General features: G+C 38.8%; 3 protein-coding genes and 1 pseudogene across 9 annotated transcripts; 3 read left to right on the top strand and 1 right to left on the bottom strand.

Annotated features, from left to right (window-relative positions):
* Positions 1-1,351: 1,351 nt before the first annotated feature.
* On the top strand, positions 1,352-7,888 carry LOC147933480 (uncharacterized). Of its 6 annotated transcripts, none has more exons than XM_087475811.1 (24): positions 1,352-1,570; positions 1,650-1,717; positions 1,828-1,897; positions 2,013-2,369; positions 2,465-2,544; positions 2,626-2,677; positions 2,836-2,989; positions 3,093-3,180; positions 3,442-3,544; positions 3,948-4,038; positions 4,128-4,225; positions 4,497-4,679; positions 4,899-5,135; positions 5,255-5,350; positions 5,427-5,521; positions 5,627-5,690; positions 5,782-5,860; positions 5,933-6,006; positions 6,274-6,486; positions 6,751-6,824; positions 6,904-7,010; positions 7,158-7,276; positions 7,348-7,425; positions 7,530-7,888. In XM_087475811.1, the coding sequence occupies exons 1-24, from the start codon at positions 1,484-1,486 to the stop codon at positions 7,743-7,745; spliced, it is 2,883 nt and encodes a 960-aa protein (XP_087331937.1). In that variant the 5' UTR covers positions 1,352-1,483; the 3' UTR covers positions 7,746-7,888. The 6 variants fall into 6 exon arrangements, with proteins under 6 accessions (XP_087331937.1, XP_087331936.1, XP_087331938.1 ...); XM_087475810.1 differs by having other exon boundaries at positions 6,739-6,824; XM_087475812.1 differs by having other exon boundaries at positions 5,255-5,354; positions 5,431-5,521.
* A 1,804-nt stretch (positions 7,889-9,692) lies between these two features.
* On the top strand, positions 9,693-16,215 carry LOC147933479 (uncharacterized). 2 transcript variants are annotated; one of them, XM_087470884.1, is made up of 24 exons: positions 9,693-9,911; positions 9,991-10,058; positions 10,169-10,238; positions 10,354-10,710; positions 10,806-10,885; positions 10,967-11,018; positions 11,177-11,330; positions 11,434-11,521; positions 11,783-11,885; positions 12,289-12,379; positions 12,469-12,566; positions 12,838-13,020; positions 13,240-13,476; positions 13,596-13,691; positions 13,768-13,862; positions 13,968-14,031; positions 14,123-14,201; positions 14,274-14,347; positions 14,604-14,816; positions 15,078-15,151; positions 15,231-15,337; positions 15,485-15,603; positions 15,675-15,752; positions 15,857-16,215. In XM_087470884.1, the coding sequence occupies exons 1-24, from the start codon at positions 9,825-9,827 to the stop codon at positions 16,070-16,072; spliced, it is 2,883 nt and encodes a 960-aa protein (XP_087327010.1). In that variant the 5' UTR covers positions 9,693-9,824; the 3' UTR covers positions 16,073-16,215. The 2 variants fall into 2 exon arrangements, with proteins under 2 accessions (XP_087327010.1, XP_087327009.1); XM_087470883.1 differs by having other exon boundaries at positions 14,123-14,347.
* A 47-nt stretch (positions 16,216-16,262) lies between these two features.
* On the bottom strand, positions 16,263-20,431 carry LOC147933478 (uncharacterized; annotated as a pseudogene).
* A 2,613-nt stretch (positions 20,432-23,044) lies between these two features.
* LOC147933477 (microtubule-associated protein RP/EB family member 1C) lies at positions 23,045-24,043 on the top strand. The gene is made up of 4 exons (XM_087476306.1): positions 23,045-23,134; positions 23,333-23,488; positions 23,598-23,701; positions 23,974-24,043. Exons 1-4 carry the CDS (start codon positions 23,045-23,047, stop codon positions 24,041-24,043), a joined length of 420 nt encoding a protein of 139 aa, XP_087332432.1.
* The last annotated feature ends 15 nt before the right edge of the window (positions 24,044-24,058 follow it).

The raw sequence follows: 24,058 nt of genomic DNA, 5'->3' as shown, positions 1-24,058 counted from the left end.
CCCACTCCTATCCACCTCTGTATGCCAAGATCCATCTATAAAGCATACAAGGGATTCTTGAGGAATTGGGATCGAAGGTATGCATGCTTCTACTACCGCTGGTGCTAAGTCTCTGTTATTTGCTCTTCTCCAAACTTCTTCTTCTTGGATAGCTTTCTCCAGTGTATCTTGCGGAGATTCAGAGATATTTTCAAACACTTTCTTATTTCTTGCCTTCCAAATGTACCACATCATCCACGGGAACATTCTCAAGTTTTGATCAGTTGCACCAGAGTCTCTGCCACGCCCATATAGAAAATCGAGGTTGCTATATAGGGAAGATGAAGGGAACACCATAGGATGGGAAGGGATTGTCGATAATGCACATACTTGACGTGCTGGGGGGCATTCAAATAGCATATGGTTTATAGTTTCCTCCTCCGCTCCACATCTAGGACAATCTTTATCTCTACCAATATGGCGATAATGCAGGCGTTGACATGTTGCCAAGCACCCAGTCACACATTGCCAAACGAAATGCTTAAGCTTCCGTGATGTTTTTAACTTCCATGCTTGTGCCTTAAGTGTCGTAACACTAGGTCCCTGAGAAGGGAGGTCGCAAGCAGGGCGAGAGATTGCTCTCGCGGCTTCGTATCCAGATTTAACGGTATAATTTCCAGACTTTGTCAGAGTCCAAGAATAGACGTCCCTCGAGGCATTCAAGCTCGGTTTAATCCCCAAAATAAGGGTAATTTCTTTCGGGGGGAAGAGTTCCTGAAGACGTTCAATTTTCCACTTTTTTGTGTTGAAATCTATCAAGGTGTTAACACAAATCAAAGGATTTCTCTCACTAGTTAAACTTTGGGGTGGCCGTGCTGGCGTATATGGGATCCATGGTTCAGTCCAGATGCACGTATTAAAACCCGAGCTTATGGTCTTACGAATTCCGTACGAAAGAACCTGCTTTGCTGCCAACATGCTCCTCCAGCCATACGAAGGTCGATTTGATACTTGTATCTCTAATGGACTACAATATCGAAAGTATCTCCCTTTTAGAACTCGGCTAAGAAGGGAATCTGGATATCTCAGCAATCTCCATAGTTGCTTTGCCAAAAGGGCAAAATTAAATTCTTCTAGTGTTCTAAAGCCTAGCCCACCTTCCGAAAGTTGAGTACACAATTGCTTCCATGAAATCCAGTGTAGTCCTTTACTGTCTGCTTTATTGCTCCACCAGAAATTGGCTATCGCGCTAGTTAGTTTTGAGCATATAGCTTTTGGTAAGAGAAAACACGACATTACATATGTCGGAATTGCTTGCGCTATTGATTTGATCAGGACTTCCTTTCTTCCCTTGGAGAACATTCATCTAGTCAAGTTTCTTCTGCGCATAATTCCATTATTACACCAGGATTTAGTTTTATCGTATGGTCTCTCAAAACAAGACCCTCCTCCTACTTTAGATGTGGAAAATAATCTGCCTCAACATTATAGCTTATGGGAATCCATGGCTCTTGCCTTTGACATGTTTGGCAGAGCATTTTCTGTGTCTGAGTCTTTGTTTTCTACTGACGTCTGCCAATGCACGCTAGAGGTAATCATCCCCTTCACTGATTGATCCCTCTAATTTCTCTAATATGCTTTGTTTCTTAAGTTGGTGCATCCTGATATAGGTTCTAAGGAAAGTTATGGACGTCTTAGCATCCAAGGGCCAGCTTGTCGAAGACCGGTTTATGTGGAGGTGCGTCTTAAGGGCTTTTCAATGATGCCTTTTGTTTTTTTGTTTTTTCCTGGGTTATATTAGACTTGTCGTTCCTCTTGGGTAATATTGATCTCATTTTTTTTCTGCAGGTTTTATTCATGCCTTTTAGACTGTGTGCATGAGGTCCTTACCAATATAAAATGTCCTGTTTCTGATCACGTAAGTGGGCTCTTGAGAGCCTTTGCTCCTCCTCTTAGCTTTAGCTTAGAGTTTGCTCCTCCTCCGCATATGCAAACTTTTATTCTTTGTTTGAGCAGAAGTTTTTATGTTGCAGGTCTCAAGTTTCATAGCGGCATTGAGACTGTTTTTCTGTTTTGGACTTACTGGCCCACCTCATTCTGATGTTGTTCACAAAGATAAGCAATTAAATGTCAAGCTTTCCACATTGATTTCTGGAGTAAGTAAGAACGCCAAGAATACTCCTTATAGGCCACCCCACTTGCGCAAGAGGGATGATTTGAACACTAAGCAGCCAGTGTCTTGTGACTGGCGGCGCCTGTCTCTTCATGATTCTGGTAATTCTGATGTTATATCATCAGATTCTGATTTTAGTGACAGTGACGCTTCCGTACGGGATTCTTGTTGTTCCCAAAGCTCGAAGGTTAGAATAGCTGCGATAGTTTGCATACAGGTGAGTAACATTAATGTTCTATTTTTAGTTGGTTCTCATCTTCTACTTAACTTTCAGTGACAATTACTTGTTCAATTTCTTTTTCTCCTGTAAAGGATCTTTGTCAGGCTGATTCAAAGTCATTTACCACTCAGTGGATGACTCTCTTTCCAACCAGTGATGTACTCAACCCAAGGTGGAAAATTTACCTACAAGATCTTTTGTCAACATATCGTAAAATTTTCTTGTCTCCTTAACTTTCCGAGATCATTTACAGGAAGTCTGAAGCTACTCTGATGACCTGCTTGCTTTTTGATCCTCATTTGAAGGTGGTTATTCTTGTCCCTTTTTAGATCACTGAGGCATGCTGTTCTCCATTTTTACATCTTTTGTGGTTCAGCGATTATAGCTAGAGATATTTTTCTAGCTCAACTTCGTGACTGCTGAATCCTGAGAACAATTTTTTGTTTTATTTTGCAATGTCTAGGTAAGGATTGCATCTGCGTCAGCTCTTGCCATCATGATGGATGGGCCTTCATCTATTTTCCTTCAAGTGGCAGAGTACAAGGAATCCACCAAATATGGATCGTTTATGCCCCTCTCCAATTCCCTTGGTCGAATATTAATGCAACTCCACACAGGTGCTTCAAAGATATTACTTTTCTTTCCCTTTATTATCTTCTTATTTGGCTATTACTTAATTCCTTCTTGACCAAGAGTTTCATGCCTTTCGTATGAGTGTAGGCATTCTACATTTGATTCACAGCGATAATCATGGTAGATTGTTGACTCAGCTGTTCAAGATCCTCTTGCTTTTGATATCAAGCACACCGTACGTACATTTCTTCTGTTTTATCTTGTCAGCTCCTCATGATTAATGATATAAAGTGTTGTATCTTTACAAAGGTCCGTTATCGTAAAACCTTAAAAGCCCTTGATTATGATTTACCTTTCTGTAAGTGAGTTGCGAAAGCTTCATGAATATGTGTGTAGGCCCAGCTCTGTTTAGCTGATGTTATTTCTTGTTAAAAATTGCAACTACTTTGGTGTATGAGATTTTCATTTGTTCTTTAATGTTTGTTATCATTTTCAGTTACTCGAGAATGCCAGGAGAATTGCTGCCAAAAGTTATAATGTCTCTGCATGCTAGGATCAATGAGGGGTTTCCTTTTAAAAATGATAAAACTGGTCTGCTGGTTAGTGCTTTATTTTCCTTAAGTTGTTTTTGTCTGTTTGCTGTCTTTGTTTATGATAGAGATATGAATTCACGATTTCATATCTAGGCTTTCTGTCCTGGACTATCCTAGTTTCCATTAGCTAAAGTCATAGGATTTTAACTAATTTTAGTCACATATATAAATTTGTCGACTTAGGGAAGCAATAGGAGGAGAAATATATTGGTATTTTCTCTGGACGGTACAAACATTGAACAAGCGTCTAGAGTCGTGTTTTCATTAGCTTAAGTCATATAGTTGGTATGCTGAGCTGGGAACTCACGCTTTTAACTTGCTGAATTAATTATTTGTGAACACAAGCATATTCTCTTAAAAATATTGGTCTTGTGAATGCCATACCTATATCATGACCTGTTTTGCATAGGTTGCCGCAATAGGTTGCCTGACAGCTGCATTCTCTACCTTTCCTCCTCAAATGAAAGTACATAATATGCTTTTGGATGAGACATCAGCAGGTTGTCATTCTTTTTTGCACCTGTTCCATTATGATGACTGTCCTAACCAATAAATATGTATTTGACATTCTTTGTTGAAGTCATTTCAGGATCCGATGAATGTGAATGGAATTCAGGAGTTCTTTCTACCTTATTTCGTTTTGCTGAGCAATTTTCTGACGCATCAACATGCGTTGAGGCTCTTCAGGTATTAGGTTGTTCTTATTTTAGTTGTTTTCCCTTCTAAGGAGTTCTTATATAAGTAGAAGGATATACAAATAATAACTTCAGGTGCATATTTAACATTTTTGTTCTGAGACTGGGTCATGATTGAGGAATACGCTGACTTTTGTTTCCCTATTATTAATTCCTATGCTATTCTAGACAAAGTTTATAGTTCTCTTGTAGAGTTTTGATAATGCGAGCTGCTACATTGCATGTCCTGTGTTTTCATGCAAAATTATATGGTTTTCATGCAGGTCCTCCGAGCTGTGGCTCTCAGTTACCCAAACTTAGTGCCAGCATACTGGGAACGGGTCTCTGTCCTCGTGTATAAACTTTTGATGTCGGCTGTTGATGAAGTTTCCCCAACGACATGGAAGGCTTCAGTTAGAGAGTCTGTTGGATATATTGGGGATAAAGTCCTTACAGCTGCTATTAAGGCAGGATATTAAATAACCACGTTCTATATATTTGAAATTAAAAACATCTTCTATATTCCCTAGCTTATCTGGAGCAGGGCCTTTCATTGTTGATTGATAGCATGCTCAGGTTTAGTTTTGATTTTGTGTCTTAGAAAGAAACTAGCTTAACAGCTAAACCATTTGAGCACTGTCTTTGAGCCACGTTTACAATAAGAACTTACACATGATTTTATGTAGGTTTTGGATGGATGCCTTCGCGCAATATCTGGATTTAAGGGAACAGAAGATCTTCAGTACGATAGATTAATGGATACACCATTTACATCTGACTGCATAAGGTCAATAAGAATCTCATCTGCGCCATCATATGGATTTGAGAATGCCCAGGAGCCAATTTTTCAGGCAGGATGCGAGCAATGGTCTGAGGCTATTCGTAAACATATAGTTCTGGTGTTACACCATGGTTCTTCGGTGGTGGGTTTAACTTGACGAGTTTTTGTTTTTGTACAACTAATAGTACCTAATATCTATTAGATGCTGTTGCTGTAGTTTGCATAATATCTATGTCCTGAATTTCTTCTTATGTTTGGAAGGTGAGAAGCACTACAGTTACTTGTTTTGCTGGAATTACATCCACCATATTTGCCGCTTTCAGTAAGCAGGAAAAGGATTTTGTTACTTCATCAATTGTAAGTAGTGGAGCCTTTTTGTGATTGTTCGTACTTTATTTTTTGAATATGTGCATGACGTGTTTTAGTTTTGTAGATAGCCGCTGCCTTGCATGACAAAACACCTTCAGTCAGATCAGCAGCTTGTCGAGCTATTGGTGTAATTTCATGTTTTCCAGAAACATCTTTAAGGTAATTAAACCCTTAATCACAGTCTGTTGACATTCTGGTTCTTATCCTAACTCAACCCTGGAAAGATATCCCTGGTCAAGAACTTTAAGATCTTTGTTGAAGCAGTGCGGAGATATATGAAAAGTTTTTCATAGCTGTTGAAGCGAATACCCGCGACTCCTTGACCTCGGTATTGCATTACTGACTTTCCATTATTTGTTCTCGTGAGCTATGCATTTTATATCATATCAGGTGCAATGGGTTAATGTTTGTCATATCAGGTGCGTATAACAGCATCATGGGCTTTGGCCAATGTATGCGACTCTCTGCGATACCGCGTCGATGAGAGGTCCTTTGAAGGTACTAGTGCTGTCGTTATAATTAGATCCGATACAACTTCTGGATTTACATTTCTTTTATCCTCCTACGTAGGATTAAATACAACTTCACAAGTTCTGGACGCACTGATACAATGTGCTTTGCGCCTTACTGAGGATGGGGACAAGGTAATGAAATAGCATCTCTTTCGACTCAGTGACATTCTCCTCCATTCCAAAATATTTCTCTATAAAATTAATTAGTTGTTCTCTCCATAGCTTGTAATCCAAATGTTTTGTTTTTCTAATACATATTTCATTGCACTCTTCTGTTCTTTATGGATGTCGAAACTGGCAAGAAGATTTTTTTTTTTTTTTCTGTGGATCACACAGTTGTTTTTAGTATTGTAGTTATGAGCACATTTGCCATTATCATTTTCGTAATTCCCTTGTTAGGTGAAATCCAATGCAGTTCGGGCACTGGGGAGTATTTCAAAATATGTAAAATTGAGATGCATGACATGTAGAAAGTCAATGGACCAAGATGTATTACCTTTTCCCCATCAACATTCATCAAATTCTCACCATCTATCCTGTGCGGGAGATACAAGGTGGTTGGAGAGAACCGTGCAAGCATTTCTTTCCTGTGTTACTACTGGTAATGTTAAGGTATAGCTGATAAGTAGAAGTAAATGAGATGGCTTCATTTGGATCTAAGCATGTGGGTTTCAATCAGTTTGGTTTGAGTCGGCCAAGTTTTGTTTGAGAGAAAGCTTATTAAATTAATATCTAAGTAATTTTTGTTTGGTTTGATAAGAATATCTTATACAGAAACGTTAATTCAGTTTGATATGGTTTGGTTTGTTTAGTTACGCAAGGACGCATCCTTTAGCTATATCATACTACATACTTTGAGTTCAGAAATTTGTACAGGTTCAATGGAATGTTTGTCATGCGTTGAGCAATTTATTTTCCAATGAGACAATAAAACTGCAAGATATGGATTGGTAAGCATCTTTTAGCTTTCTATTATCCAAGCTGCTTCTCTCGTTGACCTCTATTAACTTTTTTCTTTTTCTTTTGCAGGGCTCCAAGTGTTTTTAGTATTCTACTATTGCTGCTTCGTGATGCATCAAACTTTAAGATAAGAATACAAGCTGCTGCCGCTTTAGCTGTCCCAGGAACCCCACTTGGTGACTTTGATTCTCTATCCCTCTTCTCCCTCTCTTCCCCTGTAGCTATATTGATTTAGAGACGAAAATTTGTTTGTCTCATATTGTTTGTGTTTTGGGATTACACTGCTTGGCTAATTTCGTTTCTCGCACATAATGTAATTGCAGCTTATGGGAGATCATTCCCTGATGTTGTCAAAGGTGTTGAGCATACTTTGCAAAGTCTGCATTATGACAGAGAGACGACGCCAACAAATTTCAAATACAAGAGATCGCTCGAGAATCAGGTAAAAACCATGTTGGCGTAATTTTAGGTTATTGATGAATGATGTCTCTAAAGTCCAGCTGCTCGTTTCAGTTAACCTCAACCATGCTGCATCTCCTGAGCCTAGTTTCAAGCTGTCATTTCGAAGCGTTGACAGAATTTCTTTCAAAAGTAAGAACTGGCAGCTATTGTTGTTAATACCACTGTTTTTATTGCTTGATTTTAAAGTATTTGTGACTAATATTTTCTTGTTGGTGTCGCATGAAACCCGACAGAAATCCTCTTTTCTAGAGGATTGGTTGAGAGGATTGTGTGTGACATTGCACGAGGAAGACAATGCGTCTGGATCAAGCAGCACAAGCACTTTGGGTGATAAACAGAAGAAAGAGTTGATCTCTAGAGCTATACGGTCGCTTGCCAGAAGCTTACAAGCTGGACAAAGTTCTGAAATGGCTCTTAAGTTGCAGGAGTTAGATAGCTATGTGAATTGATTGAGCAAGCAATGCTTCTCGTGTAAACTTGGCCCTGTAATTTCTAACACATTTCTAACACAAAAGACTGTAAACAATGCAACCCATGTACATTAGCTACCGTTAGAAATTTTGTTGAAAGAATCAGAATAAACGTGGATATATATACTTTTTTTTTTTTTTTTTTTTTTGACGATCAAACCCCATATATTAAGTTATCGGAGATGACTTTCTTCGAAAGAGAGCCGATTAGGTACCGACGAGCTTACATGGGAAAAACAGAAACCTCGTGCTCTTGCACATTTCGCAAGTTTATCGGCACGGATATTATCTTCTCGGGAAATATATCTAATACTAAAATTAGCAAATCTATCTCTGAAATGAATAAAATCCTTCAATTCTGATGAAAAGGTCGGCCAATCCTCGATATTAGACGTCATCCTTAGGAAGTCTGAACAATCCGTAGCAAAAAGGGCTTTATCCAAGTCCAACGCTAATAAGCACTCCATAGCCCAAATAAGGGTATCTAACTCTGCATGTAATGGGGATAAGCTTCTGCGCGATCCTTTTAGCCCCATGTGCAGGATTCTATCACCGATAGACGCAATCCAGCCATGCCCACTCCTATCCACCTCTGTATGCCAAGATCCATCTATAAAGCATACAAGGGATTCTTGAGGAATTGGGATCGAAGGTATGCATGCTTCTACTACCGCTGGTGCTAAGTCTCTGTTATTTGCTCTTCTCCAAACTTCTTCTTCTTGGATAGCTTTCTCCAGTGTATCTTGCGGAGATTCAGAGATATTTTCAAACACTTTCTTATTTCTTGCCTTCCAAATGTACCACATCATCCACGGGAACATTCTCAAGTTTTGATCAGTTGCACCAGAGTCTCTGCCACGCCCATATAGAAAATCGAGGTTGCTATATAGGGAAGATGAAGGGAACACCATAGGATGGGAAGGGATTGTCGATAATGCACATACTTGACGTGCTGGGGGGCATTCAAATAGCATATGGTTTATAGTTTCCTCCTCCGCTCCACATCTAGGACAATCTTTATCTCTACCAATATGGCGATAATGCAGGCGTTGACATGTTGCCAAGCACCCAGTCACACATTGCCAAACGAAATGCTTAAGCTTCCGTGATGTTTTTAACTTCCATGCTTGTGCCTTAAGTGTCGTAACACTAGGTCCCTGAGAAGGGAGGTCGCAAGCAGGGCGAGAGATTGCTCTCGCGGCTTCGTATCCAGATTTAACGGTATAATTTCCAGACTTTGTCAGAGTCCAAGAATAGACGTCCCTCGAGGCATTCAAGCTCGGTTTAATCCCCAAAATAAGGGTAATTTCTTTCGGGGGGAAGAGTTCCTGAAGACGTTCAATTTTCCACTTTTTTGTGTTGAAATCTATCAAGGTGTTAACACAAATCAAAGGATTTCTCTCACTAGTTAAACTTTGGGGTGGCCGTGCTGGCGTATATGGGATCCATGGTTCAGTCCAGATGCACGTATTAAAACCCGAGCTTATGGTCTTACGAATTCCGTACGAAAGAACCTGCTTTGCTGCCAACATGCTCCTCCAGCCATACGAAGGTCGATTTGATACTTGTATCTCTAATGGACTACAATATCGAAAGTATCTCCCTTTTAGAACTCGGCTAAGAAGGGAATCTGGATATCTCAGCAATCTCCATAGTTGCTTTGCCAAAAGGGCAAAATTAAATTCTTCTAGTGTTCTAAAGCCTAGCCCACCTTCCGAAAGTTGAGTACACAATTGCTTCCATGAAATCCAGTGTAGTCCTTTACTGTCTGCTTTATTGCTCCACCAGAAATTGGCTATCGCGCTAGTTAGTTTTGAGCATATAGCTTTTGGTAAGAGAAAACACGACATTACATATGTCGGAATTGCTTGCGCTATTGATTTGATCAGGACTTCCTTTCTTCCCTTGGAGAACATTCATCTAGTCAAGTTTCTTCTGCGCATAATTCCATTATTACACCAGGATTTAGTTTTATCGTATGGTCTCTCAAAACAAGACCCTCCTCCTACTTTAGATGTGGAAAATAATCTGCCTCAACATTATAGCTTATGGGAATCCATGGCTCTTGCCTTTGACATGTTTGGCAGAGCATTTTCTGTGTCTGAGTCTTTGTTTTCTACTGACGTCTGCCAATGCACGCTAGAGGTAATCATCCCCTTCACTGATTGATCCCTCTAATTTCTCTAATATGCTTTGTTTCTTAAGTTGGTGCATCCTGATATAGGTTCTAAGGAAAGTTATGGACGTCTTAGCATCCAAGGGCCAGCTTGTCGAAGACCGGTTTATGTGGAGGTGCGTCTTAAGGGCTTTTCAATGATGCCTTTTGTTTTTTTGTTTTTTCCTGGGTTATATTAGACTTGTCGTTCCTCTTGGGTAATATTGATCTCATTTTTTTTCTGCAGGTTTTATTCATGCCTTTTAGACTGTGTGCATGAGGTCCTTACCAATATAAAATGTCCTGTTTCTGATCACGTAAGTGGGCTCTTGAGAGCCTTTGCTCCTCCTCTTAGCTTTAGCTTAGAGTTTGCTCCTCCTCCGCATATGCAAACTTTTATTCTTTGTTTGAGCAGAAGTTTTTATGTTGCAGGTCTCAAGTTTCATAGCGGCATTGAGACTGTTTTTCTGTTTTGGACTTACTGGCCCACCTCATTCTGATGTTGTTCACAAAGATAAGCAATTAAATGTCAAGCTTTCCACATTGATTTCTGGAGTAAGTAAGAACGCCAAGAATACTCCTTATAGGCCACCCCACTTGCGCAAGAGGGATGATTTGAACACTAAGCAGCCAGTGTCTTGTGACTGGCGGCGCCTGTCTCTTCATGATTCTGGTAATTCTGATGTTATATCATCAGATTCTGATTTTAGTGACAGTGACGCTTCCGTACGGGATTCTTGTTGTTCCCAAAGCTCGAAGGTTAGAATAGCTGCGATAGTTTGCATACAGGTGAGTAACATTAATGTTCTATTTTTAGTTGGTTCTCATCTTCTACTTAACTTTCAGTGACAATTACTTGTTCAATTTCTTTTTCTCCTGTAAAGGATCTTTGTCAGGCTGATTCAAAGTCATTTACCACTCAGTGGATGACTCTCTTTCCAACCAGTGATGTACTCAACCCAAGGTGGAAAATTTACCTACAAGATCTTTTGTCAACATATCGTAAAATTTTCTTGTCTCCTTAACTTTCCGAGATCATTTACAGGAAGTCTGAAGCTACTCTGATGACCTGCTTGCTTTTTGATCCTCATTTGAAGGTGGTTATTCTTGTCCCTTTTTAGATCACTGAGGCATGCTGTTCTCCATTTTTACATCTTTTGTGGTTCAGCGATTATAGCTAGAGATATTTTTCTAGCTCAACTTCGTGACTGCTGAATCCTGAGAACAATTTTTTGTTTTATTTTGCAATGTCTAGGTAAGGATTGCATCTGCGTCAGCTCTTGCCATCATGATGGATGGGCCTTCATCTATTTTCCTTCAAGTGGCAGAGTACAAGGAATCCACCAAATATGGATCGTTTATGCCCCTCTCCAATTCCCTTGGTCGAATATTAATGCAACTCCACACAGGTGCTTCAAAGATATTACTTTTCTTTCCCTTTATTATCTTCTTATTTGGCTATTACTTAATTCCTTCTTGACCAAGAGTTTCATGCCTTTCGTATGAGTGTAGGCATTCTACATTTGATTCACAGCGATAATCATGGTAGATTGTTGACTCAGCTGTTCAAGATCCTCTTGCTTTTGATATCAAGCACACCGTACGTACATTTCTTCTGTTTTATCTTGTCAGCTCCTCATGATTAATGATATAAAGTGTTGTATCTTTACAAAGGTCCGTTATCGTAAAACCTTAAAAGCCCTTGATTATGATTTACCTTTCTGTAAGTGAGTTGCGAAAGCTTCATGAATATGTGTGTAGGCCCAGCTCTGTTTAGCTGATGTTATTTCTTGTTAAAAATTGCAACTACTTTGGTGTATGAGATTTTCATTTGTTCTTTAATGTTTGTTATCATTTTCAGTTACTCGAGAATGCCAGGAGAATTGCTGCCAAAAGTTATAATGTCTCTGCATGCTAGGATCAATGAGGGGTTTCCTTTTAAAAATGATAAAACTGGTCTGCTGGTTAGTGCTTTATTTTCCTTAAGTTGTTTTTGTCTGTTTGCTGTCTTTGTTTATGATAGAGATATGAATTCACGATTTCATATCTAGGCTTTCTGTCCTGGACTATCCTAGTTTCCATTAGCTAAAGTCATAGGATTTTAACTAATTTTAGTCACATATATAAATTTGTCGACTTAGGGAAGCAATAGGAGGAGAAATATATTGGTATTTTCTCTGGACGGTACAAACATTGAACAAGCGTCTAGAGTCGTGTTTTCATTAGCTTAAGTCATATAGTTGGTATGCTGAGCTGGGAACTCACGCTTTTAACTTGCTGAATTAATTATTTGTGAACACAAGCATATTCTCTTAAAAATATTGGTCTTGTGAATGCCATACCTATATCATGACCTGTTTTGCATAGGTTGCCGCAATAGGTTGCCTGACAGCTGCATTCTCTACCTTTCCTCCTCAAATGAAAGTACATAATATGCTTTTGGATGAGACATCAGCAGGTTGTCATTCTTTTTTGCACCTGTTCCATTATGATGACTGTCCTAACCAATAAATATGTATTTGACATTCTTTGTTGAAGTCATTTCAGGATCCGATGAATGTGAATGGAATTCAGGAGTTCTTTCTACCTTATTTCGTTTTGCTGAGCAATTTTCTGACGCATCAACATGCGTTGAGGCTCTTCAGGTATTAGGTTGTTCTTATTTTAGTTGTTTTCCCTTCTAAGGAGTTCTTATATAAGTAGAAGGATATACAAATAATAACTTCAGGTGCATATTTAACATTTTTGTTCTGAGACTGGGTCATGATTGAGGAATACGCTGACTTTTGTTTCCCTATTATTAATTCCTATGCTATTCTAGACAAAGTTTATAGTTCTCTTGTAGAGTTTTGATAATGCGAGCTGCTACATTGCATGTCCTGTGTTTTCATGCAAAATTATATGGTTTTCATGCAGGTCCTCCGAGCTGTGGCTCTCAGTTACCCAAACTTAGTGCCAGCATACTGGGAACGGGTCTCTGTCCTCGTGTATAAACTTTTGATGTCGGCTGTTGATGAAGTTTCCCCAACGACATGGAAGGCTTCAGTTAGAGAGTCTGTTGGATATATTGGGGATAAAGTCCTTACAGCTGCTATTAAGGCAGGATATTAAATAACCACGTTCTATATATTTGAAATTAAAAACATCTTCTATATTCCCTAGCTTATCTGGAGCAGGGCCTTTCATTGTTGATTGATAGCATGCTCAGGTTTAGTTTTGATTTTGTGTCTTAGAAAGAAACTAGCTTAACAGCTAAACCATTTGAGCACTGTCTTTGAGCCACGTTTACAATAAGAACTTACACATGATTTTATGTAGGTTTTGGATGGATGCCTTCGCGCAATATCTGGATTTAAGGGAACAGAAGATCTTCAGTACGATAGATTAATGGATACACCATTTACATCTGACTGCATAAGGTCAATAAGAATCTCATCTGCGCCATCATATGGATTTGAGAATGCCCAGGAGCCAATTTTTCAGGCAGGATGCGAGCAATGGTCTGAGGCTATTCGTAAACATATAGTTCTGGTGTTACACCATGGTTCTTCGGTGGTGGGTTTAACTTGACGAGTTTTTGTTTTTGTACAACTAATAGTACCTAATATCTATTAGATGCTGTTGCTGTAGTTTGCATAATATCTATGTCCTGAATTTCTTCTTATGTTTGGAAGGTGAGAAGCACTACAGTTACTTGTTTTGCTGGAATTACATCCACCATATTTGCCGCTTTCAGTAAGCAGGAAAAGGATTTTGTTACTTCATCAATTGTAAGTAGTGGAGCCTTTTTGTGATTGTTCGTACTTTATTTTTTGAATATGTGCATGACGTGTTTTAGTTTTGTAGATAGCCGCTGCCTTGCATGACAAAACACCTTCAGTCAGATCAGCAGCTTGTCGAGCTATTGGTGTAATTTCATGTTTTCCAGAAACATCTTTAAGGTAATTAAACCCTTAATCACAGTCTGTTGACATTCTGGTTCTTATCCTAACTCAACCCTGGAAAGATATCCCTGGTCAAGAACTTTAAGATCTTTGTTGAAGCAGTGCGGAGATATATGAAAAGTTTTTCATAGATGTTGAAGCGAATACCCGCGACTCCTTGACCTCGGTATTGCATTACTGACTTTCCATTATTTGTTCTCGTGAGCTATGCATTTTATATCATATCAGGTGCAATGGGTTAATGTTTGTCATATCAGGTGCGTATAACAGCATCATGGGCTTTGGCCAATGTATGCGACTCTCTGCGATACCGCGTCGATGAGAGGTCCTTTGAAGGTACTAGTGCTGTCGTTATAATTAGATCCGACACAACTTTTGGATTTACATGTCTTTTATCCTCCTACGTAGGATTAAGTACAACTTCACAAGTTCTGGACGCACTGATACAATGTGCTTTGCGCCTTACTGAGGATGGGGACAAGGTAATGAAATAGCATCTCTTTCGACTCACTGACCTCCATTCCAAAATATTCCTCTATAAAATTAATTAGTTGTTCTCTCCATAGCTTGTAATCCAAATGTTTTGTTTTTCTGATACGTATTTCACTGCACTCGTCTGTTCTTTATGGATGTCGAAACTGACAAGAAGAATTTTTTTTTCTATGGATCACACAGTAGTTTTTAGTATTTTAGTTATGTGCACATTTGCCATTATCATTTTCGTAATTCCCTTGTTAGGTTAAATCCAATGCAGTTCGGGCACTGGGGAGTATTTCAAAATATGTAAAATTGAGATGCATGACATGTATAAAGTCAATGGACCAAGATGTATTACCTTTTTCCCATCAACATTCATCAAATTATCACCATCTATCCTGCGCGGGAGATACAAGGTGGTTGGAGAGAACCGTGCAAGCATTTCTTTCCTGTGTTACTACTGGTAATGTTAAGGTATACCTGATAAGTAGAAGCAATTAGATGGCTTCATTTGGATCTGAGCATGTGGGTTTCAATCAGTTTTGGTTCGAGTCGGGCAAGTTTTGTTTGAGAGAAAGTTTATTAAATTAAAATCTAAGTAATTTAGTTTGGTTTGATAAAAATATCTTATACAGAAACGTTAATTCAGTTTGATATGGTTTGGTTTGTTTAGTTACGCAAGACGCATCCTTAGCTATATTTTACTACATACTTTGACTTCAGAAATTTGTACAGGTTCAGTGGAATGTTTGTCATGCGTTGAGCAATTTATTCTCCAATGAGACAATAAAACTGCAAGATATGGATTGGTAAGCATCTTTAAGCTTTCTATTATCCAAGCTGCTTCTCTCGTTGACCTCTATTAACTTTTTTCTTTTTCTTTTGCAGGGCTCCAAGTGTTTTTAGTATTCTACTATTGCTGCTTCGTGATGCATCAAACTTTAAGATAAGAATACAAGCTGCTGCCGCTTTAGCTGTCCCAGGAACCCCACTTGGTGACTTTGATTCTCTATCCCTCTTCTCCCTCTCTTCCCCTGTAGCTATATTGATTTAGAGACGAAAATTTGTTTGTCTCATATTGTTTGTGTTTTGGGATTACACTGCTTGGCTAATTTTGTTTCTCGCACATAATGTAATTGCAGCTTATGGGAGATCATTCCCTGATGTTGTCAAAGGTGTTGAGCATACTTTGCAAAGTCTGCATTATGACAGAGAGACGACGCCAACAAATTTCAAATACAAGAGATCGCTCGAGAATCAGGTAAAAACCATGTTGGCGTAATTTTAGGTTATTGATGAATGATGTCTCTAAAGTCCAGCTGCTCGTTTCAGTTAACCTCAACCATGCTGCATCTCCTGAGCCTAGTTTCAAGCTGTCATTTCGAAGCGTTGACAGAATTTCTTTCAAAAGTAAGAACTGGCAGCTATTGTTGTTAATACCACTGTTTTTATTGCTTGATTTTAAAGTATTTGTGACTAATATTTTCTTGTTGGTGTCGCATGAAACCCGACAGAAATCCTCTTTTCTAGAGGATTGGTTGAGAGGATTGTGTGTGACATTGCACGAGGAAGACAATGCGTCTGGATCAAGCAGCACAAGCACTTTGGGTGATAAACAGAAGAAAGAGTTGATCTCTAGAGCTATACGGTCGCTTGCCAGAAGCTTACAAGCTGGACAAAGTTCTGAAATGGCTCTTAAGTTGCAGGAGTTAGATAGCTATGTGAATTGATTGAGCAAGCAATGCTTCTCGTGTAAACTTGGCCCTGTAATTTCTAACACATTTCTAACACAAAAGACTGTAAACAATGCAACCCATGTACATTAGCTACCGTTAGAAATTTTGTTGAAAGAATCAGAATAAACGTGGATATATATACTTTTTTTTTTTTTTTTTTGACGATCAAACCCCATATATTAAGTTATCGGAGATGACTTTCTTCGAAAGAGAGCCGATTAGGTACCGACGAGCTTACATGGGAAAAACAGAAACCTCGTGCTCTTGCACATTTCGCAAGTTTATCGGCACGGATATTATCTTCTCGGGAAATATATCTAATACTAAAATTAGCAAATCTATCTCTGAAATGAATAAAATCCTTCAATTCTGATGAAAAGGTCGGCCAATCCTCGATATTAGACGTCATCGTTAGGAAGTCTGAACAATCCGTAGCAAAAAGGGCTTTATCCAAGTCCAACGCTAATAAGCACTCCATAGCCCAAATAAGGGTATCTAACTCTGCATGTAATGGGGATAAGCTTCTGCGCGATCCTTTTAGCCCCATGTGCAGGATTCTATCACCGATAGACGCAATCCAGCCATGCCCACTCCTATCCACCTCTGTATGCCAAGATCCATCTATAAAGCATACAAGGGATTCTTGAGGAATTGGGATCGAAGGTATGCATGCTTCTACTACCGCTGGTGCTAAGTCTCTGTTATTTGCTCTTCTCCAAACTTCTTCTTCTTGGATAGCTTTCTCCAGTGTATCTTGCGGAGATTCAGAGATATTTTCAAACACTTTCTTATTTCTTGCCTTCCAAATGTACCACATCATCCACGGGAACATTCTCAAGTTTTGATCAGTTGCACCAGAGTCTCTGCCACGCCCATATAGAAAATCGAGGTTGCTATATAGGGAAGATGAAGGGAACACCATAGGATGGGAAGGGATTGTCGATAATGCACATACTTGACGTGCTGGGGGGCATTCAAATAGCTTATGGTTTATAGTTTCCTCCTCCGCTCCACATCTAGGACAATCTTTATCTCTACCAATATGGCGATAATGCAGGCGTTGACATGTTGCCAAGCACCCAGTCACACATTGCCAAACGAAATGCTTAAGCTTCCGTGATGTTTTTAACTTCCATGCTTGCGCCTTAAGTGTCGTAACACTAGGTCCCTGAGAAGGGAGGTCGCAAGCAGGGCGAGAGATTGCTCTCGCGGCTTCGTATCCAGATTTAACGGTATAATTTCCAGACTTTGTCAGAGTCCAAGAATAGCCGTCCCTCGAGGCATTCAAGCTCGGTTTAATCCCCAAAATAAGGGTAATTTCTTTCGGGGGGAAGAGTTCCCGAAGACGTTCAATTTTCCACTTTTTTGTGTTGAAATCTATCAAGGTGTTAACACAAATCAAAGGATTTCTCTCACTAGTTAAACTTTGGGGTGGCCGTGCTGGCGTATATGGGATCCATGGTTCAGTCCAGATGCACGTATTAAAACCCGAGCTTATGGTCTTACGAATTCCGTACGAAAGAACCTGCTTTGCTGCCAACATGCTCCTCCAGCCATACGAAGGTCGATTTGATACTTGTATCTCTAATGGACTACAATATCGAAAGTATCTCCCTTTTAGAACTCGGCTAAGAAGGGAATCTGGATATCTCAGCAATCTCCATAGTTGCTTTGCCAAAAGGGCAAGATTAAATTCTTCTAGTGTTCTAAAGCCTAGCCCACCTTCCGAAAGTTGAGTACACAATTGCTTCCATGAAATCCAGTGTAGTCCTTTACTGTCTGCTTTATTGCTCCACCAGAAATTGGCTATCGCGCTAGTTAGTTTTGAGCATATAGCTTTTGGTAAGAGAAAACACGACATTACATATGTCGGAATTGCTTGCGCCATTGATTTGATCAGGACTTCCTTTCCTCCCTTGGATAGAAATTTCGAAGTCTATAAGTTTACCTTCTTATGGAGTCTATCCCTCACGAATGCAAAGACTTGAGCCTTTGACCCATGAATCTTCTCAGGGAGACCCAAGTATGTACCCATGCCTCCTTCTTGTGATATCCCAACAATAGTTTTGATCTCTTGACGTATATGGGACGGGACCTCGGATCCAAACATGATGGGAGATTTGGAGAAGTTTATTTCTTGTCCAGACGCCTCGCCATAAAAGCGGATTATATCGATAATTTCCTTGCATTGCTGAGGATCGGCTCTGCAGAAAAATAAGCTGTCGTCTGCAAAAAGTAGGTGGGAAACACGTGGGCTTGCGTTCGAAATACGTAAAACTTGGATCTTTCCCTCTCTTTCTGCGTTCCTAATCTGGGTAATTAGGGCCTCAGTGCAAAGTATAAATAGGTATGGAGAGATTGGATCCCCCTGACGAATCCCCCTGACGAATCCCACGCGTTGGCCTAATTCGTCCCTTGGGATCTCCATTGATCAAAATACGGTAGGATACAGAAGTAATGCATTGCATTATCCATCCCACCCATTTTTTATCAAATCCCATTTTTTCCATCAAAGCTCTTAAGAAATTCCATTCCACCCTATCATAAGCTTTACTCATGTCCGTTTCTAGTGCCATAAATTTTTTCCGGTTGGCCTGATTGGAACGGAGGGCATGGAAGTTTTCTTGAGCAATGAGTATATTATCTGTGATTAATCTTCCTGACACAAAGGCAGATTGGGTCTCAGATATAAGTTCCGGCAGAAACTTCTTGAGTTGTAAGCTCAGAATTTTTGAGATCACCTTATAGCTCACATTACACAAGCTAATAGGGCGAAATCTTGACATTTCACGAGGTCGTTCTCCTTTCGGGATTAAACATATATTTGTCTCATTTAGCTTGCCATCAACGATTCCAGAGCTAAAGAAATTCTTCACCATCTTAGTGAGATCACCTTTTACGGTTTCCCAAATTTTTTGAAAGAATAATGCAGTCATCCCATCTGGACCTGGAGCCTTTCCTCGATTCAGGGAGAACAATGCTCTTCTGAGATCTCTTTCGTGAGATGCTCGTTCATAGCAGGTGTGACCAAAGTAGGAACATCCTTAATGGCCACTGTAGGATCGCTCGCATTCGAGGATGAAAAGAGGTTGCTGAAGTACTCCACCGCTACTTTTTCTATTCCTTCTTCTGTATCAACCCATACTCCGAGCTGATTAAGGATGCCAGTGATCTTGTTCCTTGCCCTCCTTTGTTTTGTGGAAGCATGGAAGAATTTTGTGTTTTTATCTCCTTCTGCAAGCCAAAGTTCTCTGCTTTTTTGGTGCCAATATGCTTCCTCTTCCCTGTAGGCCTCACAGAGCTGCCATTTTAGATTGAGGAGAGTCTCCGACGATGCTTCATCATCTTCGTAGGTCTCATCAATCTTTTCTTGGAGGTCTTTAATCAGCTTTTCCGAATTTGTTTGGTTACTTTTCTTCCAAATAGAGATAGCTCGTTTGCAATTTTGGATTTTTTTCATGATGGATCGTTCGACGGAAATATCATCACCACCCCATACGTCCAACACCGCCTCTTTGAGGCCTGGCTTATCAATCCACCTCTTGTCAAACATAAACCTTCTCAAAAACTTCTTTGGACGTGTTAGTATCGATGCGAGGAGAGGACGATGGTCTGAACCCCACAACTTCAAATACTCCACATTTGTGTGGGAAAAAAATATTGTGCCACTCTTCGTTTCCCATGGCTCTATCCAGGCGACAGCGAATCTTACCATTTGACCGTTGACCAATCCAGGAAAATTGATTCCCTTGGAAAGGAAAATCGATTAATCCACATGAATCAATCATAGCACGGAAAGGTAGAAAGGAGGATTCTGATCTTTTTTTTCCTCCTCTTTTCTCATGATTTCCTATTATTTCATTGAAATCTCCCATAATAAACCAAGCTTCAGATCGAGCAACTCCAATACGCATTAATCTTTCCCACACATATTCGCGATTTGTGGGGATAGGATCACCATAGATAAAAGTCATAAAAACTCGGTTTCCATTAATGATAGTTTCAATGTCGATCAGTCGATCATCTAACAACAAGAACTTAACCGGATAGTCCTTTGAATAGAAAAGAGGTAAACCTCCACTAGTGCCATCAGGCTCAACATTTTGGAGATTATCAAATCCTAGCTCAACTTGCAAAGTTTGCAGAAATGTTTTATTATTCTTGGTCTCAGATAAAAACATAAAACCTGGAGAGTACATGCGGCACATCTCTCTCAGTCGACGAGAAGTTTCTTTAGCTCTCGCTCCTTGACAATTCCATGCCAATGTCCTCATTTGTTAGTTCCGGAGGGAGTAACAAACCCCACCGTATTGATTAGAGTGATCTTTGACTTTGGCAATGGTGACACCTCGCTAAGAGGGAAGTTTGCAAAATGTCGGGAAATCCTTTGCTTCAAAGAATTTGTGAGGACATTTTGTCTTGTAATTGCACCATGAATTGGGTTTATAAATTGAGTAGGCAAAAACTGCTAGGTTTGTAGTGACTAATTTTGAAAAGCATTTCGGGACGTCGCCGTCGTCGCCGGTGATGATGGCACGGCAGTAGCCGGAAAAGACACGACATGCGGTGGACATCAATCGCCTCCGTTTTTCAGATCTAGAGCCTTGGTGAATTGTTACCAAGAGAAACTCTTCCACCTTAGAAATCCAGAAGGAGAACAATGGACATGTAGATCTATAGTGATTGTCAGCACTCGGAGTAGCAACGAATGGCGTTGGCTGGTGATGGAGAAGAGTGAATGTTAGCGAGATAGAAAACGATCTTCGGAATAAGTCCGAGAAGCTCACTACACCGACGCTAAGTGGAGCAATATCAAGATCTGTGACGGAGGAGTCATAGTGTCGGAGCCCCTCCCAAACGAAGTCGATGGCCGCCAGATATGTGTTCTTCAATTGGTCATGTTGGTCAGAATAGGAGGAAAGAGTCGAGATTAAACTATCCAGCAAGAAAGATTTTGTATCCTTTAAGAGAGATTTTATTTATTTCTTCCGTGGATATATATACATACATTTTGACTTTTGAATATAGGGTTACTATTGGTTTTGGGTTTAAGGTTTAAAAGAACTTGCAAAAGTAAGGAAGAAATCCGGACTAAATCCGAACAAAATATCTTATTCAGAAAAGCCGACAAAACTAATATATTACAAACAGTCGGTACACCTTAAATCTCTCTTTCTCTCTCTCAAAGATGAATTTGTCTTTGAGAAAGTAAATTTTGTTCTCTCTCTTAACGTTTGCCTTAGTGAATTTGTCTTAGGGATGAATACAATTTTTTAACGTTTGCTCTCATATTTTGAATTTTGAAAAATACACCAACCTGTCTTTTTGCAGATTAATATATTCTCGTTCTAAACGGATCATTTATTGGGCCTCTAGACATTATATTATTGAGTTAACAAATATACTCTAAACTCACCGTCCCATTAAAATCACGGTTACAAGTTGAAAAAATATTATATATATATGAAGTCAATTAATTTGTAATATTTTTATTAAAATATATGATATATAGATATACTATAAATTATATTTATGTTTGTTTCATATGCGAGTTCTAAAATTTATGTTTTAGTCCGGTCTTCTCCCGTTTTCAATCAGAAATATAAATTTTTTCCATATCTGAAATGTTCCATATTGAGAATGCTTTCTGTTATGCTATTCTGTCGATTCAATTTTTTTTAACTGGATTAAAAGATACAAGGCTAGAAGCCCAAATTGGCACGCAGGCCCAACAAAAAAGTGTTCCGAATCACTAGACCAACCAAAACACAAAAACAACAAGACGAGAGATGGAAAACACAAACACAAAAGCAACGGTAACATTTGATTTCCCCCAAATCTATCTATCTATCTTCTTCGACTCGAGGAAAGGGAAGACGGATCCCTGTGAAATTCTTATCACCGGCAACATTAAAACGGTAAGTTTCGTGGAATTTGAATTTTGTTTGTTACCTATGAATCTCCCTTTTCTTGTATCTGTGTGTTCTTCTAATAATCGACAAGTCTGTGTGTTTTAAGTTCATCTAATAAAACCAACATATTTGGTTTATTTAAAATATTTTGGTCTAAATATATTGATATTGAGTTGGTTTTTTAGTATTAATGTATAAATAAATAAGTATAAACCAAATATCACGTATAAACAAAATAAACACGTGTAAATAAACATGTTGGTTTAACCTTATATAAATAAACACATAATAATGTATGAAAACTTCGATGTGGCGCAGTGGCCACATCACACGCTCAAGATTTACACGTAATAATGTAATATTTCTTCGACTTCATCATGGTAATGAAGGATAGCAATAGCTATTTTGTAAGACAAAATTATAGATTAAGAATATTCTTTAAAAATGTGAATGATAATAAAAGTATTTTATTTTGTAATAGAAAATTTTCAAAGTTACGAAAACGAAAGAATATCTTCATAAATTAATAAAATTATAAATTAATAATAATTTAAAAATTATTAATTTATCGATAAATTAAAACCTCTATAAATTAATAAAATTTTATGGTCCCGACCTTATTTATAATTAATAAATTAATTTATAAAGAACTCTGTCCTTTTTTTTATTCTTTTTATACTCTGTCGGATTGGCTTGAAATTGTGTATGTATATCGACATTTTCAATTTCAAGTTAAATAAAATTTGACGAAAAAGGCGTGGATATGCAAGGAAGAAACAAAAATTTGTAAGAAATAAAAGAAATGAGGTAGGAGGTCTTAGAATATTTTGGGCTTTCAATTTAAAAAGGCTTGGATGGATAGGCCTATTAAAAGAACCCGGATCCGAAATAGCAAGAGCGGGTAAAGATTCGGATATTTGCATTTTGAACTGAAAACTCCGCTCTCGTCTCTTTTTTTTCCTTTCCTCTAATTTCAAAAGAGCCGTTAGAGATAGAAAGAGAGAGAGAGAGACGAGTCGAATCTCAGCAAATCGGAGATGGCTACGAAGATTGGATGATGGATTCTGCTTATTTCGTTGGGAGATCGGTGATCCTGGCTTGGATTAACTCCACTCTGCAACTTAATCTCTCCAAAGTCGAAGAGGTAAAAACCTAAATCTAATTGACTCGCTTCTCTTTATAATCAATCTCTATTGAGTCATCTCGTTTTGGAATTTGGAATCGGAGGATCTCGTTTTGGAATTTGGATATGGGATTTGAGTACAGATTCGATGAATTTTTTCTCTATCTGTGTGTGTTGTTGTTTGATCTGGATCTGAAAATTCGATTGTGGATGATATACGCTAGTTCAGGCGCTGTTCATTGTCAGCTAATGGATTCGGTACACCCTGGAACTGTTCCGATGCACAAGGTCAATTTTGATGCCAAGAGCGAGTATGAGATGATTCAGAACTATAAATTTCTTCAGGATGTGTTTAATAAACTCAAGATCACTAAGGTCTTCTTCTTTCTTATCTTCTTACTTTTTCACGATTTTTTGTGGGGGTCTTGATTCTTCTAGGCATAGAGTAGACCTGAGTTTTATCTTGTTAATTTTGGCTGTGTAGCACATCGAAGTGAGCAAACTCGTTAAGGGAAGGCCATTGGATAACTTGGAGTTTATGCAGTGGATGAAGAAGTACTGTGATTCTGTTAACGGAGGCCAGCATAAGTAAGTTTTGCTACAACTATCACAACCTATCTTTTTAACTTGGATTCTGATTGTTCTGTGACGCTTGAATCCATTCCATTAAGATAAAACCAAAATTGACTATGAATCATAGTTCTTATTAGATGAGGAAAAGTTAAGTTCGCGTATCATTTGTTCAGCCTCTGCTGTATAAATCCAACAATCTTTATAGTTCATATACTGTTTCTAAGAAGTTTAGCATTATATGATCCAAATTCATCTCTGAAACTGCTCTCTTGTATTTTCATTGGTAGTTACCACGCACTGGAGAGAAGAGAAGCCAGCAAAGGAGGAAAAGAAGCAACCAAGAAGTTTAGGGTTTAGGGTTTAGGGTTTAGG

The sequence above is a fragment of the Camelina sativa genome, chromosome 11 (assembly GCF_030686135.1).
Source record: "Camelina sativa cultivar CO46 ecotype springtype chromosome 11, ASM3068613v1".
NCBI classification, from domain to species: domain Eukaryota; kingdom Viridiplantae; phylum Streptophyta; class Magnoliopsida; order Brassicales; family Brassicaceae; genus Camelina; species Camelina sativa.
The sequence above is the reverse complement of the archived record's forward strand: the minus strand, read 5'-3'. Positions and strand labels throughout refer to the sequence as shown.

Bases quoted from the DNA above. Each gene is read 5' to 3' on its own strand.
- LOC147933480 (XM_087475810.1), top strand. From the start codon at position 1,484: ATGGCTCTTGCCTTTGACATGTTTGGCAGAGCATTTTCTGTGTCTGAG. The intron at 2,545-2,625 runs GTGGAAAATTTA...GATCATTTACAG, and splicing joins AGTGATGTACTCAACCCAAG to GAAGTCTGAAGCTACTCTGA. The intron at 4,226-4,496 runs GTATTAGGTTGT...GTTTTCATGCAG, and splicing joins CATGCGTTGAGGCTCTTCAG to GTCCTCCGAGCTGTGGCTCT.
- LOC147933477 (XM_087476306.1), top strand. From the start codon at position 23,045: ATGATGGATTCTGCTTATTTCGTTGGGAGATCGGTGATCCTGGCTTGG. The intron at 23,489-23,597 runs GTCTTCTTCTTT...TTGGCTGTGTAG, and splicing joins ATAAACTCAAGATCACTAAG to CACATCGAAGTGAGCAAACT. The intron at 23,702-23,973 runs GTAAGTTTTGCT...TTTCATTGGTAG, and splicing joins GTTAACGGAGGCCAGCATAA to TTACCACGCACTGGAGAGAA.
- LOC147933479 (XM_087470883.1), top strand. From the start codon at position 9,825: ATGGCTCTTGCCTTTGACATGTTTGGCAGAGCATTTTCTGTGTCTGAG. The intron at 11,522-11,782 runs GTACGTACATTT...TATCATTTTCAG, and splicing joins CTTTTGATATCAAGCACACC to TTACTCGAGAATGCCAGGAG. The intron at 13,477-13,595 runs GTGGGTTTAACT...TATGTTTGGAAG, and splicing joins TACACCATGGTTCTTCGGTG to GTGAGAAGCACTACAGTTAC.